At 32.2% G+C, this 18,277-nt stretch overlaps 2 protein-coding genes across 40 annotated transcripts; both read right to left on the reverse strand.

The window, feature by feature from the left end:
- Window positions 1–4,039: 4,039 nt before the first annotated feature.
- LOC146955928 (uncharacterized) lies at window positions 4,040–7,565 on the reverse strand. Of its 39 annotated transcripts, none has more exons than XM_085724890.1 (9): window positions 7,101–7,565; window positions 6,839–6,925; window positions 6,272–6,380; window positions 6,107–6,197; window positions 5,944–6,011; window positions 5,181–5,237; window positions 4,978–5,091; window positions 4,443–4,553; window positions 4,040–4,334 (listed from the first exon to the last, which is right to left on the reverse strand). In XM_085724890.1, exons 3-8 carry the CDS (start codon window positions 6,341–6,343, stop codon window positions 4,512–4,514), a joined length of 444 nt encoding a protein of 147 aa, XP_085581016.1. In that variant the 5' UTR covers window positions 6,344–6,380; window positions 6,839–6,925; window positions 7,101–7,565; the 3' UTR covers window positions 4,040–4,334; window positions 4,443–4,511. The 39 variants fall into 39 exon arrangements, 32 of the variants coding, with proteins under 32 accessions (XP_085581016.1, XP_085580999.1, XP_085581010.1 ...); XM_085724873.1 differs by having other exon boundaries at window positions 6,839–6,956; XM_085724884.1 differs by having other exon boundaries at window positions 6,874–6,956; window positions 7,101–7,564.
- A 3,741-nt stretch (window positions 7,566–11,306) lies between these two features.
- LOC146955929 (alpha carbonic anhydrase 7-like) lies at window positions 11,307–17,697 on the reverse strand. Its single transcript, XM_085724834.1, has 7 exons — window positions 17,290–17,697; window positions 16,959–17,176; window positions 14,848–14,954; window positions 13,505–13,619; window positions 13,240–13,404; window positions 12,931–12,984; window positions 11,307–11,451 (listed from the first exon to the last, which is right to left on the reverse strand). Exons 1-7 carry the CDS (start codon window positions 17,387–17,389, stop codon window positions 11,371–11,373), a joined length of 840 nt encoding a protein of 279 aa, XP_085580960.1. The 5' UTR covers window positions 17,390–17,697; the 3' UTR covers window positions 11,307–11,370.
- Window positions 17,698–18,277: the final 580 nt, after the last annotated feature.

The raw sequence follows: 18,277 nt of genomic DNA on the forward strand, positions 1-18,277 counted from the left end.
GATTGTCATCTTCTTTCTTACCTTTAGATATATCTCCACGACCATTAATTCATAGCCTTTACATTATCTTGAATATTTGAGTTTTAAAGTATTTTATGTTACTTCTATGACTATCATTTTATATTTATGTAAAAAATGGTTACAAAGATGATTTTTATAACACTTTAATTTACATTTCTCTTGCATTTTAATTTTTTCAACAACATCAAATGCTTTGTTCTCCTTTGAAATATATAAAAAAACAAGAACATATTGAAAAAAATATAATAATGTGCTAAAATATTTGTGAATGTGTTCACGAGACAAATTTATTTTTATATGTTATTTTTTACCTTTTAAATAAATGTTAGGGTGTTTCAAATGATAGGAGATATGGTTGATGTGCCAGCATAGTTGGAATGTCAATTTACATTTTGCACGCTATTCTTGTTTAAAAAAATAAAAATACAAAATCATTAAGGTTTATACTTGAGGTTCGAGCTCATATGGTAAGTGTTTAGCCCTAAAACATTAAGGTGTTGTGTTCGAATCATCTTGGGGACAGGAGTAAAATGGACATTAGTGCCACTATAATTAATAATAAAAGAGCAATCATTTTACAAGCCTTATGGTGCATGTACAAGGTAAGACATATGGACTTCAAAAATAAATGAGAATAAACATGCCTTACTCATTGTTATATTGTGACGACAAATTTAGAGTTATAAATTTCAAAACAGATATGTCGATCAGAAGGTAACACTGAAATAAGTAACTAATGTCTAAGACCATTATTAACCTAGGACACATGGAAAATATGCACGTCTTTAGCCGTTATATGATATTTTTTTTCTACGATACATTTCATAAATAACTTCTAACCCTAAAATGATTGTTGAATGAATATGAAAAGTAAACTTTTGCTTATAATTGAGACTGAAGAGACTAGGTAATAATTTTTATTAAGGCTTCACGATGGATGCCAATGTTCCTGTATAAATAAGGGGGTTAACCTCCTGAGCAGGGTGTGTCCTACCTTCGTCGGTGACTAGATACTCCTCGATTGCTAATACGCTCATTTTCCTTATTCTCCTCCAAAACACGAGAGGGTGCCTACAAAAGACACTCAAACGCTCAAGTCAGATGAGATGTTAGCAAGTAAAAGACGGACTTGGTTAGTTGAGCTCTTCAACCCTTCAAGGTCTCCTTGTTGGCTGCAATTTTCTCTCTTTAGATTTAGTATAGTTTGTTACAAGGTTAATCTGCATATCTGAGTAACTAACCATCCAAATAGGCGAAGATGTCTATCTAGTACAAGTGAGCCCCTTGTAAGTCTGAACGACTCATGTACATATGAGAATTTTCTTAGTGTAACGGAACCCGAGGTAGATGGACGCATATATTTGCTCCGTATGAGATCTCAGTATGTAGGAACGACATGGTAGCTATCTAGATGTAGGTAATGCTTTAACGAGGTGGAGCATGTAGGGGATATGTCGGTATGCGAGGTGGAACGAGGTGGTACCTAGTGTCTCATTGAGGATGTTAGCTTGTTTGTACATCTGTTTGAGGTGTTGTCTCTGACAAGGTGATCTAGGAGATTGTGTCATATATAGTGCTATGTGTCACATCGAGGTAGCGACCTCGATGGTCCTTGTATTGACCTGTCTATTAGACCTTCTTGTGATGTTCTCAATAGACCTTGATGAACTCTAGTAAATAACTGGACTGGATAATATTAATAACTCTCAAATATTCAAATATTCAACATCATATCCGTCTATATCATATTATAATCGTCAGAAGAGACCTTAAAAGGTTGAAGAGCTCAACTGTAATTTCAAAGAGAAAAGAAAGGAAAAAAACTGAGCTATCAACCAATTACTGTTAATATCCATTTCAAAAACAAAAAATAAAATTGCTCTCAAAGAGGCCCTGAATATAACTACACATTTGTTTATTTGAACATTAAATTACATAAATCACAACTCTCACTCACTAGCAAAACATTTCTCATATATATCCTTAAACTATCCCCATTATCAGATTTATCCAAAATTGTCCCATAAATAGATAAGCACTTTACTTCGTACGTAGTTAATTGGATTCACAGATGAAGCCTAAACTCAATGACGACCCAAAGGAAGGAAAAGAAATCCAAGTCAACTACAGTATTTGCATCAGCAAGAATAGGTTGTTTGATTCCTGCATCTTTTTTATTATTGATTAATGTTTCGTAGTTAGAGACTATAATCACACAAAAAACTACATTCTTTTCATTAAAAAACAAAAAACTTAAAATTTAAAAAAATGTGAATAAAACTACAATTTATTTTGTGGCACATCGTATGGTTTAAATATGATAAAGGCTTTAACAATTTATCGTGGCATTTAAATAGTGTCCCTATTTAACTACATTAATATAGCATTCTTTTTTTTTCCTCAATTCTTACACATAAGCACTCGTAATTCAATTTTTTATCCACTTTGTTGTGAATTCGAAACGCAATAAGACATCAATGAACTTTGTATGGAGCAAGTATCAATAATAACTAATAACCAAAAAATCATAAGCAACAACAACATATATAGAACAAATGTAGCAACCAAGTGTAAAGCAAAACTATGGTTGAACCAAATAACAAGTTAAAAAGAGTAGAGAATAAAGAACAACACGCCAAAATTTGTTCACTTAGCAAGCTAAATGACCTACATTTGAAGGGGAGAGAGAGAGAGAGAGAGAGAGAGAGAGAGAGAGAGAGAGAGAGAGAGATTTTCACTTCCCTGTCAAAGAGTTCTTTACAAAGATATATAAAGAGTTACAAGAAATTTGCTTCAACAAACTCTCCAAGAGCAATCATAATTTCTACTCTAGGTGTTTTCTAATTGTTTCTCAACTCTAAAATCTAACCCCAAAAGAAACTAACTCTAAGCCTTTGATTTTTTAAGGATCTTATCTTTTAGTGTCCGGGAATTCACCCAAGTTGCTCATAAAATACTCAACCTCTCATGTGTGTCCTAACTTATGAATCTCTCCCCAAAAGGCACCAACCTTTTCACAAGAACCTCTTCTTTTGGTTCTCAAATATTCACATTTTGACGCTTTGAATCTTACTCAAAGTTCCCTCAATTTGTAGTGTTTAAGTTCTCTAAAAGTTTCCTACTTTGGTTACGTGAGATTCTCAACATTTCTCAACAAATGAGTCAAAAACTGCTTATATTGTGTCAAAATCCCGATTGCATCACGATTTCCAGGTTTCATATGCACTATTGTTGCTAGCAGGCAAAATCGTACGCACTATTAAAAAAATCAATTTCTACTATTTCTCTTTGTTGAAAAGTTTAATTTATCGTAAAAAATGATGTTGTTTTTACTCCGAGAAATCAACTTTCAATGTTGGAAAATCGATTTTTGTCATTTCAATTTCAAAAACCAGAATTTGTTCCACTATTCCAAAAAAAAAATGCAAAAGGCCGCGGTTTTTGGTTCTAAGTTTCTGTTTTATGTAACAAATTTTAAGTTTACTACTAGAAGGAACAAGCACCATTTTCTAGTCTAAGGCAGTATGTTTGTAAATATTGTTTATATTTTTATACTCAGGTCGTCCAAACATTCACTACAAGAAAATATGTGATTTGCTACGCCCATTTCCATAGCTAATTAGCAGCTAATTCCTAGCAAACGAGTTTAGCTAGAGTTATGCTAGGGAATACCTATTGATTTGGCCGTAGCATGGATTGAGAGACAAATTTGTTAGGGAATTAGTTCTTAGTAAATCCGTAGCTAGAAGAACGAAAATCCTAGCAAATTTCTAGTGAATCCGCAGCAAAAAAGCATTCAAAATGAATTTTCCACAGCAAAATAACCATGACTTATCATAGCAATTTCACAACAAATTCACAGCAACATAACTAAGACTTGTCTAAGCAATTCCATAGCAAATCTACAGCATAAATTTTAAAAAAAAATTCTTTAATTGATCCTCGCAATTAGGACCTTTTGACATTTAAATCACTACCAATCAATTAATAAGAAACTTTAGTTAAACACCACAAGAAATGCAAAAATAGTATCGATAACAATTTAGGTCTCATACAAGTAATTCACTATCAAGAGAGGCTAAACGCAATCCCTCAAAAGGAAAAAAAACAGAGATTATTGAAAGGCTAAACGCAATCCCTCAAAAGGAAAAAAAACAGAGATTATTGAAATTCCACAGTTATGTAGCATGGAAAATCATATCTTGCTTGTTAGAACTTTCTAGATAAATCATTGCAAATGAATAAATACATCAATGTAGTATCATCCTAGGTTGGTAGATTGATCAAAATATGCATTACAAGCCGCCAAATACCTGCAAGGGTCGAGTGGATAATATTTAATCAAAACCCAATGATTTCGCCTATGTTGACATATTTACAAAATTAAAGGACAGAAGATCAGTAATGAAACTTAAACTCACTGCATCTAGAAGATTGTCTGACAGTTCGGTTTTACTTTTTTTAGCATTAGCAGCAGCTATAGGCTTTGTTTAAGGGAAATGCCGAATCACTCTTTCCACATGTTGAACCTTCTGCTTCTGTGCAAGGCAAATGAAATGATATCAATATGAAATGATTCCTCAATACACATATTACACATTGAAATTTGATAAGCACAAATAAAATGAACAGAGCAGGTATAAATTTGATAAGAACAGAGCATGAAAATCCTTAGTGAAAATCAGCTCACCTCGTGAGTAAAGAAAAATCGGTCCAGTTTAGAGCAAAATACAAAAATAAAAATACAATCTGAGTATGTTCATCATCAAATAAGCTTAGTAGTATAGCACACAGAAAAAAAAAACCATTGAACTGCATTGCATGTAAATATAATTCCTTCACATCTTTGCATTTTTTTCACATTCAACTTCAAACTGGAGCCACATAACAAGTGACAAGCTGATAAAGGAAAACTTTGAGTAACTAAACTAACTATATAACGAGCCAGTAACTTACATATATAACGAGGTAAAACATGAATATGAATGCAGAACACTCCATTATTCTTACCTTATTTGAAGGAAGATAGCCATCATTATTCAATTCCTCCACAGAGTCAGCATTTGTTTTCTAAAATTTGCAAAACAGTAGGTCAACTTAAAAATTTGACAGAAGGAAAAATTTATTATTGTAAAAAATACAAAAATCTGAGTCATTACCATATCAGGTTCGTTCATAAATTTCCAATCTAGTGCTTCTAACAACTGCACATAAATCTTTCAAAAAAAAAAACTGCACATAAATGTGAATAAAACACAATCAAAATCTTCTAAGGTGAGGGCGTCCGCTACATATAAACACACTTTAGAGTCAGATCACATCAATTGTGAGACTCACAGTAGCAAATAAATATGAAAACAGGAAGATTGACTAAAAACTTAAATGAACTAGTACAAAAACATCCCTCAAACAAGAGGATTGATTGTGTTAATATATGATAAACTGTTAAGAACTTCTTAAAATTCTATAAAATCAACTAGTCAATAAACATACATAGTAATACATCACTGTCAAACAGTATAATAAACTCAAATCGAGCTTAAATCAAATATGAGCAAACACCAATCAAGTGAACCCCCAATTGACTTCAAACACTGAAACAACACAAGCAATGTTAGATCATTCCCACCCCAAAACAGGACCGAGACAACAAAACAACACAAATCTGATCAACTACTGCAAAAGTATGCAGGTTATTTCACACCAAACATCCCTAACCAAAACATCCATGCAATGTTAACAGAACACCCCAGATGCACAAACTGAAGACCAATTCCAAACAGCCGCAGCTACACTACCAAAACGCGAAAGGAAAGGAAAAACTGCGTTCACCACTTGCCTCACATAGAATTCGATTATAATAAGAGGATTAGATAATAATGATTAAGCCAACAACAAAGGAAGTAAAGTTCGGTGACTTACCCAAAATTTTCCTTTACTCGTTTTCTCATTCATCTTGATCAGAATCTCTTGATTTAGTGCATAAGATACAGAGCATAAGGTATATAACACCATAGTCATAGGTAACTCTACTTGATATAAGGAATGAACCAGACATATTCCAAAAAGTGATGGTGGTGCATACCTTTGTATTTGGAAGTAAGGTATATACCACCATAGTCATTAGTAACTCTACTTGATATAAGGAATGAACCAGACATAAATAGCTCCAGCCCCTGAGAACCAACACTAAATTACATTATGAGAGTACTAAAGCTAAAAGTATAGGCTAAAGGTTAATTAGAAACACCTGACCAGGAACAACTGCAATGATCCTGCTAACAGAGTTGTCATTCTCAATCATCAGTTTTGTCATTTGCATATGGTCCCTGCTACAATCATAACTGATCCTTCAATACCTATGAGGTTGTCATGTAAACACGTAACAATATATTAAGCTACAGCCACAAAGGTGAACAATCCAATAAAACCATTACATATAATTCCCAACTACACCTTTTGAAATAACTAGTAATACTGTAACTCTTTGAGTAATATCCAAGTCCAACAAGATCACTATCACTAGAAGTAAAGCCAAGTACATATGGTATTGAATTAAGATGATAAACTGATAAAAACCAAAGTATTCAATAGTAAATTGATAAAGTGGACACACCATAAACCACATAAAAGCCAGAATATTCCATCAAAAAAGTTAAAAGTCAAATGATGAGCTTCCATAAATATTGGAAATAGAATTTTACATTTATCAAACTATCTCAGATCAAATTAAATTAATTAAAATTTCATTATCGAATAGTTGTCCTAAAGAACAAGTTGTAATAAAGCAAAGATGAAACAATTTGATGAAAGATACCGTTTCATCATGAATGTATAAAGCACCTTATTAACCTTCAACGCCTTCGCTTCAGGATTATCATCTACCTTGGTAGAACAAACTCTTCTGCCATTGAAGAGATCAAATTTACCTGAATCTAAAGAAAATCTTCATACATTAAAATTGCAAAGAGCTTACCTAACAATAACAAAATTGAACACGTCAATTTAAGAAACAATCACAATCGAATAGCAGATTGACATGAATAGAAATTAAGTTTCAATTCAAAAAGGAAACTCACCGATAAACCAGATTCGCATAATTTCAAAATCGAAGATCAATTCAACAAAATCACACAGGAAGGGAAAATCGAACATGCAATCAAGCTCGTAGATGGAATAGTTTCCGTTAGATCTGAAAGTTGTATGTGAAGTGAAGCTCCGTTAGATCTGTTTGTTTGTGAAGATGAAATCGTTCCGTTAGATCTGAAAGTTGTGCGTGAAGCTTGATTGTGAAAGATGGCGGTGACGGTGATTGGAGACGGTTAATCGGCAATCGGAGATGTGACTGGTGAATAGTGATCGGAGACGGCGACGGAGAGAGATTCGACGGTGATGGTGGACGGATATGGTGAATCGGTGATCTGCGACGGCGACGGAGAGAGATTCGACGGAGAGAGAATGGTGAAGAAGAGAGACTCGTGAACGTGTTTTTGTTTTTGTTTGGGACTTTGAGGGAAAAAAAATTAATCAAAAGTAATATAAGTTAAAAATAAATAAAAATAGTAATACTCCCTCCGTCCCGGAATAACTGACCCATTTTCGAAAAAAAAAGTATCCCAAAATAACTGACCCATTTCAATTTTCAATACAACTTTCATCATTCCCAATACAATATAACACTAAATAATACTACTTTTATCATTCCCAATACAATATATTCCACTTTCCCCTTTATTTATACATTTTTCTTAATATGTGTGAAATGAGTCAAGAGGTCAAATCAATTGGGACGGAGGGAGTAATAAGTTTTTGTGGTTTTTCAGTAGTATTTTTAATTCAGATTTACTAGCATTATAATTTGTAGTAAAAAAATGGTAGCAAAATCTATATTTTCTTGTAGTGATTTTAACTGTAAATTACACTTACCTTCTTGAAGTGTTCTTAAATAAAACAAACACCTCCTCTAGTTTTTAAGTGAACATTGACTTTCCTAGTTTTTCTATCAAATTAACAAACATTCCCTTGTCCTTTAACATTGTTTCCATTCGTCAAACATCTCAATTTCACGTAAACATGACAAAAAGATTTCGAGCTCTTTTCTCCTCTATCAAAACATCTCATTGCACTCTTGCAATATAATCGCCTACCATTGATGGGTAGGATTGCAAGCGGTACAACCTTGTGACAAATAATGAAAAGTTTGCAATTGCAGTTTATGCGAACCCTAGGGTTAGGGTTTAGGTTGTGGTAGTTTTTTGTGTGTGGAACAGCTCGATCCTCCACAACATTTCAAATTGGAAATTCAAAACATACGCTTTTTCTCTCTACGTGATAGAAAGAAAGAACAATGGAAGTGATGTACCTCCTTCTTTAGTTTGTCTCTTTGCATGTTTGCTTGGTGACTCTTTGTGCATTTTTATCCTTGGCACTCCTTGTGCCTTAATATAAGTAATACATTTCTTTGCCTTCTTAAAAAAAAACATACCTACTAACTGACAAACATTTGCTTCTAATATTGTAAAGTGAATGGGGGGCTATATTGTAAAACAAAATTATTGTACTTATATGTGTGGTTCTAATAACGTTGGTATACAAAATGAATGGGATATATGTTATGAAACATGGCATCCATTGATGAATGAGAGAAAAGCTTGTGAATTCTTTCTATTGATGGAAAATGAAATGTTACAATATAAGAGAGTTAACCCACTTATGGGGAGGTTACACCTATATATACTAATAGGACTAGTACTCCTTGTAACTAAACTATGTATCTCTAATAGTCCTCCTCAAGTTGGAAGGTGTTCAAAAACACATCCAACTTGAAATGAGAAAATACAAGGAAAGATGCCGGAAATACATCGGCTAAGAAAAATATCAAACAAGTGCTCATCCAACATGAAGCAACCACAACTCAAGGTTGAACCAATGGAAGGAAGGAGCATCAAAGCAACGCTTAACCACCATCCGGTAGAAGCCAATATCAACAAAGCCAATTAAGGCACAACGCTTAACCATCAAGAGTTCTCAAGAACTCAAGAAAGAAGCACAAGACAAGAAGAACAAGGATATCCAAAAACAATGATGATATCCAAAAAGAAGTGCAAGGAAGAGCCATAGTCTACAATGGAATGAGGTCATATACAAGACCAAGGTTCCAAAGATAAAAGTGGTGCCCTTCCAATGCCGAGCCGAGACAAGAAAAACCAAATGCAAGGAAGAGCCATAGTCAACAATGGAAGGAGGTCAAATGTTGAACAAACTTCACACCAAAAGGACCATGAAGCAACAAAACCAAGCTTCCAAAGATAAAAGTGATGCCCTCCTATGCCAAGCCGAGACAAAAAAAAAAACAATGGCAAACCAATAGAGATGCATAGCCATGTGATGTGTCTTCAAACCATAGAAAACAAATCCATGTTGATGCATTCAAACCATAGGCCAAAACCAATGCTTCCAATAATGAAGCTAAACCAAATCCAAAAAATAGTCTTCAATTGTCACAATAGCCAGAAACAAATAATAGGCCAAATCACAAAGCTGCAGAAAGCAACCACTCCAAACAACGATCCAGGACAAAGAAACCATGGAAAAGTAATCAATCCAAGAATCTTCCAACAATCCAAAACTGAGCCAGAAGCATAAACCTCACCACCAAGGACATGAAAATGCCATGTAGAACGCATAAAAGAAGGGAGCCAAGTGTTAAAGACAATCTGCTAAAACTGATGAAGAAAGCCACATAGACTTAAGGCGTATAAGGGAGATGCAGATGCAATACCATTCAATCTTACACCATACACTTCGATAAAATCTCTTGAAAAAGTGCCTTAGGTCCACAATGATAGATGGCTAAAAACTGAATGTAACTTGCCAACAAGATATGTTGAAATTGCAATAAGCCATAATTACAATTCTACATAAGGCCATGTATTCAGCATCTAAGTTCACCATAAGCAATAACCAACATAGATCAAAGTTCCAAAGGTGTGTATAAGAAAGTATGATTCCCATGCTATACACCAACCAAGTTTCACAAATGTATCTCCAAACCAATAATTGGCAATCCACAAGTATAAGAACATACCTCTCATAAGTCAGCATATACACAACCAAAGGGAGGATCAATGTACCAAATTGAGAAACCAATGCACTAAAGGAAGCTGACAAAGTTGATTTGTACAAGAAGTTTCATCATATACCAGCTGAACAAATAACTTCTGAGCAAAAACCAATAAGTCTTCCATTGAGGACTTTCAACAAACACCTTGGAAGCAATATGCAAGGTACGAATGAAGCTGATCAAGGTGAAATCCATCACAACAACTGGATCAATCACAGAAAGTGAAGTAGAAACATGAAGACATCCAGAAACGCGATTCCAAAATCTGAACCGAAATTACTCCTCCTAAAAGCACTTCACAAAACAGAACCAGGTTGAGAAATGTCCAAATCTATTTCCACTGGTGGAAGATGATGATCCACCGGTGGAAGATGATGATCCACTGGTGTAACAGCTTATGGAAAACGCGCTTTTCTGAAACATCTTATCTGAAACACACTTTTTCCAAATTTGAATCAAAAGCACTTCTGCAAGTGTTGAGAATGAAATCTGTATAGAATTTGAAAAGCGAAACTGAATTCGAATTGCGAATTGAACAAAGGATCGTGAGAGAAAGGTAATCGCGATTGTAACTGAATCGCAAACCCTAAGATTTGGGAAAAAAACACAAACAGAATGACGAAGCAATCGATCGATAAAAAATGTAAAGGAATCGAATGAAATTGAGATGCGGATCGAATGAGAAATCGATCGAACAAATCAATAACAAAAAACGGATTCGATTACAGGATAAAGGTGATGAGAAAGAAAACTGAATCTCATTGTTGAGATTGTAACAGAATCAAGAACAACAGAAAACGAAGGAGTGTGAAAGGAGAAAAAGAAAATTGGAAAGAGAAAGGAAAAAAATAAAAGTGAGAAAATTGAATTTTCTCAAGAAAATGCAGCGGAAAATATCCTTCAAGGTGGATACCAAGATTGCTCTGATACCATGTTATGAAACATGGCATCCATTGATGAAGGAGAGAAAAGCTTGTGAATTCTTTCTATTGATGGAAAATGAAATGTTACAATATAAGAGAGTTAACCCACTTATGGGGAGGTTACACCTATATATACTAATAGGACTAGTACTCCTTGTAACTAAACTATGTATCTCTAATAATATATTCTAAAACAAAATGCTAGAAATCTTACAGGACTGCCTATAGGAGCAAGGAAATCAAAAACTGTATTATTGTACTGCTGCAAAAAAATATATATATAGAAAATAAATAGTGGCTATTTCATTCCTTTCGTTTTGGGCCATAGAGTTGTATCTCTCTTCTATTCAGGAGTTGAACAGGTCTTGCATTCTTCTCTGCATGCTGCCATATATAGAGTGGTTCACAAGTAAGTAATAATTATTCCTCCAAAAAAAAGCAAGTAATAATTACATATATATGTTTCAAGCTGGTTTCCAAATTTTCATTTCCAAAACCAAATTGCTCAATGTTATTAATGAATACTCCACAGTCTCTATATGTTATTAATGAATACTCCATGGTCTCTATATATAGAGGTCGGAATAGGTCAGACTGTTCGTCAAGGGTCTATGACCCGGCCTACTTAAAGTTCGGCTCGGCCTAACTCGTTTATTAAATAAGTTAGGCTTAAGCTTTCTAAAAAGGTCAGGCTAAGACTTATAGAAAACTTTACTAGACCTGTCAGGCGTGTAATTATATACTACATTATATAATGAATTGAGAAATGATATGTGAACAATCATTTTTAACAACTTTGGTGTATTTTGTAGAGGCTAATACACGTGTATTATATAAGATGAATGATATTTTGACAATCAATTTTAAACAACTTTGAGGGACAACTTTTTTTCTCCCTTCTTATTGGACAATAACAATAGAGAGAAAAAGGAAGAGAGAGAATAAAAGTACAATCAGAGTATGAGAGAGTTGTCAAAACACATGTATTAGCCTCTACAAAATAAATGTGCTAGTTCTACAAATTTTTATTAGATATACAATATATGTGTGTGTGTGAGAAACGCACACACTAATAAAGTGGGGGAAAATGGATGTATATGCTTTACAAAATTTTATTGACCCATTAGCCTTTTAAAAAATATAGGTTTATTAACTTTTTTATAAATAGGTACAATGTTATATTTAAAATTGTTAGTACAAACTATAATACTCCATCCGTTTCAAAATGAGTGTCGCTTTAACCAAAAAAAATTGTTTCAAAATGAATGTCACTTTCAGTTTTTAATGCAATAATAACTTTTTCTTTTCAATTGTACCCTCCATTAATACTCAGCACACTACTTCCAAAGTATTACTTTTAAAACTAACCAATAGTTAATAAGGATAATTTGGTAAAATAACCATTCTTTTTCTTTTAATCATTGCATTTCTTAATATGTGTGTAAACACCTAAAACGACACTCATTTTGAAACAGAGGGAGTAGGTTAGACCAAATGCTTAAAATAAAGCATTTGATTGGATAATAGGTCAGACTTAGGTTTTAGTTTTTTTCAACTAGGCCTGACCTATTGAATCAAAACCCGGCTCGACCCGGCCTATTCCACCCCTATCTATATATAAATTGTTTCTATATTTTTAAGTTTTTTTTCACAAAATAATAAGTAAATTTCAAACATTTATCTTTTATTGGATCATATTCACTAGTTTACTATTTCTCTTCATTAAAAGATCCAAAATAAAAAAGAAATGGACTGACTATAATTTAATTAATGTGTTTATTTTTACAATGCAAATTATTAATGCAACAAAGCAAGTTATTATACTTACATCATGGACCCTTTAAAAAAAGAAAAATTACTTACATCATGGACAGCTTCTCTTAGTAACTCCAACTGCCCTCTAGAAACACTTCTTATCTGATGATCATGCAAATTCAAAGATTCAGTGAATCAAAAAAACTGGAAGACTTTCTATAACAAAAAAAAAAAGATATATATGCTTCTTTGTATATAACTAACGTGCAGACGGACACTGGTGTGTTTGTCGACCCGATTTTCTTAATTGAAGATCATAGTCGTCTTCCATCATGACTAAAATTAAATTTAAAGTTTTTGTCGAAAACCTATTATTTAAGATCAGAGGGATATAGAGTAAAAAAAAATGAATAATACCTTTTTATTAATAGTCCAAATGACACCTTCAGTGCAAGGAGGGACAGTAAGGGAGCCTATGTATCTGTAGTACTTCTTGCCACCCAACTTGATTTCTGAAGGATCAAACACCCCAATGCTCCTTTCAACTTCATTATCCACCATGGTTTTTATGTATTTTGACAACTGAAACCGTTGCAAATTTGATTATTTAGATAAATAAATTTGATTATTTATATTGTTTTAATTTCTTTGGTTTGGATCACCAAACAAAAAATATTGTTACCTTGCTGAGAACACGATCTGGTCGACCAATTTTATACATTAGACCAATAACAGCTATCTTACTCTTCCCGTTTACTTTTGCACTTTCATGGACCATGTGTAGCTCAAGGTCATACCTAATATTTAAGATCAAGAAAAATGAAAGAAATTAATTTTTAAATTCCTAGGTATTAAAATAATATATGTTGGCCCATTTGCAATATTTAAAATTTGATGAATTTAATAACAAGACACCATTTATTTTTCAAAACAAAAAGTGAACTAAGCACAACACTATGATATGAAATAATTTTCACTGACATTTAGGGTGCGTTTGTTTAAACTTTAAAAAAATAAATTTTATGTTAAAAGGATTTAGAGATTTTTTTTTTAGAGATTTTAAAAAAAAAATCTGAAGTTATTTTTGTTTGCTTACTACCTATAAAAATCCATTTTTCTGAAAAAATAAGTTTTAACTTGTACATGTGTTACCTCATTGTAGTTGAAAAAAATAGATTTTGAGAAAAGCTAATCCTAATAGCTTTTCATTTTAGGATCAAAATAGATTTTTTTGATAAAATGATTTTTATTTGTCAAACTCCTTTTATTTGATAAAATATTTTTTAATATTTTGAAAATATTTGTCGAGACAAATCAAACATCTTACATGTTAATATTTGTATTTATACATTAGTTAAAAAGTATGGTCAAAATAAGTCAAGTGAATAGTGCACATTGCAAAAATTAAACATGTATTTTGAAACGGAGGGAGTAATTAAATACCGTCTACTTTTTTGTAATTTGCTATTGAAAAATTATAAGGGGGTGTTTGTTTCAAGTTTAAGAATGACATTCCCGGAAATACATGGCTAGGGAATTATTATTATACCTATGTTTGTTATGAGGTTGAGAAAAAAATATTCCTAGATATAAATATCCCTGGCGTTACTTCTATTATTCCTATGGATTTACTCCCATGTAAGAAAGTGGGAATGTGCATTCCCATGATATTATGCATAGATTTTTTTAAAAAAATTGTAACTTCTAATTTTCCTAGGAATGTCAATTTATTTGCCAAACACTTTTTTTAACAAATAGCCAGGAATCATATTTTCATTCTCGGATAAGTTATTCCTGGAAATAATTTGTGTTTCTCGGAAACAAACGCATGTGTCATTGTGAGTTAAAAAAAGTTCATATGTAATTTTGTATGAGAAAAATAATCACCACCAAAAGATATTAGACACCACCAAAAAAAGTGTACAAGGAAAATAATTCTTGAATTCATATGATCATCTAGACATGTGTAAATTTTCACATTAAAAATCAGGTGAAAAGATATGAATATTTGGAAGCAAGACAAACCTCCTGCCATTGATGGTGTGTTCAGAAGGTGCGTGCCAATGACATTGATGCAGAAAAAACTCTGTACCATTGATATTTATTGATCCAGCATCTTCCTTCCATTTCACCTGCATCATTTATTATAAAGAGATTCTAAAGTTTTGTCAAATTTGAAGTTACCAGCTACTGTAATATTCATCTGTGTCGCATTAACTTAACAACAACCAGATTTACACAATGGGCCTACGTAACAATTCACCTAAGAGCATTCACAACAAAAGATATGGTGTACTTTGAAGGTTGCTATCTTTATTCACTTTACCAGTATTAGCCTAATGTTAAGTTACCTACCAATATTCATTTCTAATTCTATCATAAAGTTATGCTAATAATAATATGCTAATAGTAGTCCTCGTTGTTACAGTCTGGTAGTTTGGTTGTGTAGACATTTTATATAGAATCCTAGATTGAACCTAAACCAACATATTTCTTCCCCCTCTTCATGTGTGTTTATTAGAATGTGTTGGTCACTTTTTTTTTATGTATATGTATTACCAATAGAAAAATAAAAATAATTCATGCTATATCCGTATTTTATTGTATATTTTATTTTAACAAGAAAATCATTTTCCCTATGCAAGTAGATACATAATACATTACACATGTTAGAAAAACAAATAATTGTCTATAAATCATAGTTAAAATGGCAAAAAAAAATGCTGAAATTACTTAGCCAAACAACATAACTGAGGCTCAAACTCCCACTCATCCACTTGTTTGTGTGCGTTTTTAATCGCAATTGTCATTTCTCTGTATTATTTCTTCTTTTAAAACTTGGTCGCGTGAACTAAATAACATAGAGATGTATTTGTTTTTCTAACATGTGTAATATTTAAAATTAACTACCGTACTCTTATTAGTTAACGATTTTATATATTGACATCTAAGTAATCTACTACTTCATATGGTCCTATTTATAAGAAATTTTTGGATCAATAAAAATTGATGTACTTGGTACAAAATTTTGACCAAATACATAAATATATATTGACTCAAATATTTTTTATAAATAAGACCGAATGGTACACTTTTTTACAGATGCATTTGATCAACTCACTAATATGTTATATTTTTAGATAGACTTTAAAATGTCTTTAAAAACAGTCTATAGTTGACATGATTTGATATGCATGTCTAACATAGTTTACACCATCACTTTATAAAAATATATCTTTTTTTTCGACAAAATTATAAAAATAAATCTTGTAAAACTAATTAATTAAAAAATTGTAATATTATTTCCACACACGTTACAAAAACCACCGATAGGGAGTTAGGGACAAAGACGCGTTTGCTAGCTGCCAACTATTAAAGGTCCACTCTCTAACTTTTTTTTTTATCTCCAAGTCAACTATCTATTCTAATAAAGTATGTATCCAAAACAAAACTCATCTAGTCAATTTTTTTCTCAAATCTCAACATAAAGTATAATCTCAACATAAGTAAATTGATATTTTGAAAATACTAATGAGATAAATCCAACGTCATCTCATATATTATCATTTGTCTTTATATCTTAGTAGAATAATATGGTCAAGAGTGTTATGTGAATAGTGCATATGGTGGAACGGGCTCCACTTTGGTGTCATAGTTGTGTGTCATTGGTGTCATTGGTGCCATCTCCACCACACACACACATCATACACACATCCCCACACCCATCAACACACATCAACGGCCAGGATTGCACCAATGGCACCCAAGAAATGTCATGGAAGTATTTTCCGGAACGGAACATTGTCGACTTATACATATTTCTAAAATTCATGACATATATTATGTGACATGTTATTTTTTAAAGCACCAAAAATTTGATGTTAAATAATCATTTCTATAAGATATATCTGGGTTTTCAAACCAGAGATTAAATATACGGGTTTTCTTTCTATTAATCTAAAAACAACCATACAATATTTAAACAATAGAAGTTAATGTTTCATTTCAATCAATAAAAAAAACAAATTTAAGTTTAGATTTAGATCAGAGAAAGAAATATAGATGCATTAAACAGAACAAAAGATATATGCAGATCATAATGATGAAATGAATGATTTTCTGGGTTGATTAAATACCTCAATATCATGACCTCTATTTTTAATAGTAGCATTGTGGGGCTTATAGTGCCTCTTTAATTTTCCTAACTTTGGCACCACCCTCACTCTATGGCTTGACATATCAATTGGAGATTGCATTTTCCCATCATTACATGTTGCCCATTCCTTCTTGATTTTACCCCAATGTGAGGGGCCTATTTTGCTACCTTTTGTGTAATCAAATTCATGCTCATCCTCTGCACAAATGTAAATAGATCAAATCACTATAATTATACAACAACAACAACAAAAATTGAAATACTCAAAGATTAATGGAAAAATATAATATTGATCTAATGATCTTGTTTACCAACTTCTTGTGCTATTGTCCTTGTTGTGCAAAGGATTAGGATAGTTGCTAGTATTAATAGATTTGGAAGGAATTTTTTGAGTATTTTTTGGTGCTTCATGTTTGATTTGGACTGGGAGGAAAGTTTGAATGATGCAAGTAGAAGATGATGAAAGAGGGTGATTATCTTAATGAATGAGAAAAATAAGGAAGGGTGTTTTATAGAAGGAAGGTTGGTGGTAATAAACAATGCATTAACTCCTATATGTAATTGCAAAGAAAGTTCTTGTAAGATTTGGTGAGGGGAATTAGGTAAAAGTGTGAAACTACCTAGTTAACTCAAAATTGAATTTGAATCCTTTTCTGTCCTTTGTTTATTCATTTTTATTCTCTTGTTTGTCCATTTTGATGTGTAAACATGAAATCTGCATATGTCTTGACAGATGGAGAAAACAAAATGATGGCAGGTTGTCCATTTTATTATTGTTTAATAAAAATGTTCAACGGACCATTGAAAAATATCATAAAATAAATATGTTCAACAAAACGAGAAGAGTTTTATTATTTTATTGAAGTGAATACAGACACATAAAAGAACATTGTTGAGATATTCTAAAATCGAATTAACATACTCGTTAAGGACATTAGGGTTGACTTTACCATAGCATGTAGTTTGGAAAGGTCGATCCAGATCATGCTCCCTTCTATCTTAAATATTATTATTAGCAAAAAAAAAATGTCAAATAATATAAGTGTATCTGATTCATTCATTCATACCAATATCTACGCCTCAAATTCCACTATCTAGAAATAAAAAATTAAAAACGAATAAAACTTCAAATTAAAATGTTTAAAGTTTATAATATATACAACAGTTAGATTTAAAAAGTTTATAAAATAATTGTTATAAATACATGTATAAAACTCACATGCATCTATAAAACATACATGAAATACAACATCAAATAACTCACATGCATTTATAACACATCAAATAACAACAGTTTGA

Source organism: Medicago sativa, chromosome 1 (genome assembly GCF_051527215.1).
Source record: "Medicago sativa cultivar Bolivia chromosome 1, Bolivia_mono, whole genome shotgun sequence".
NCBI lineage: Eukaryota > Viridiplantae > Streptophyta > Magnoliopsida > Fabales > Fabaceae > Medicago > Medicago sativa.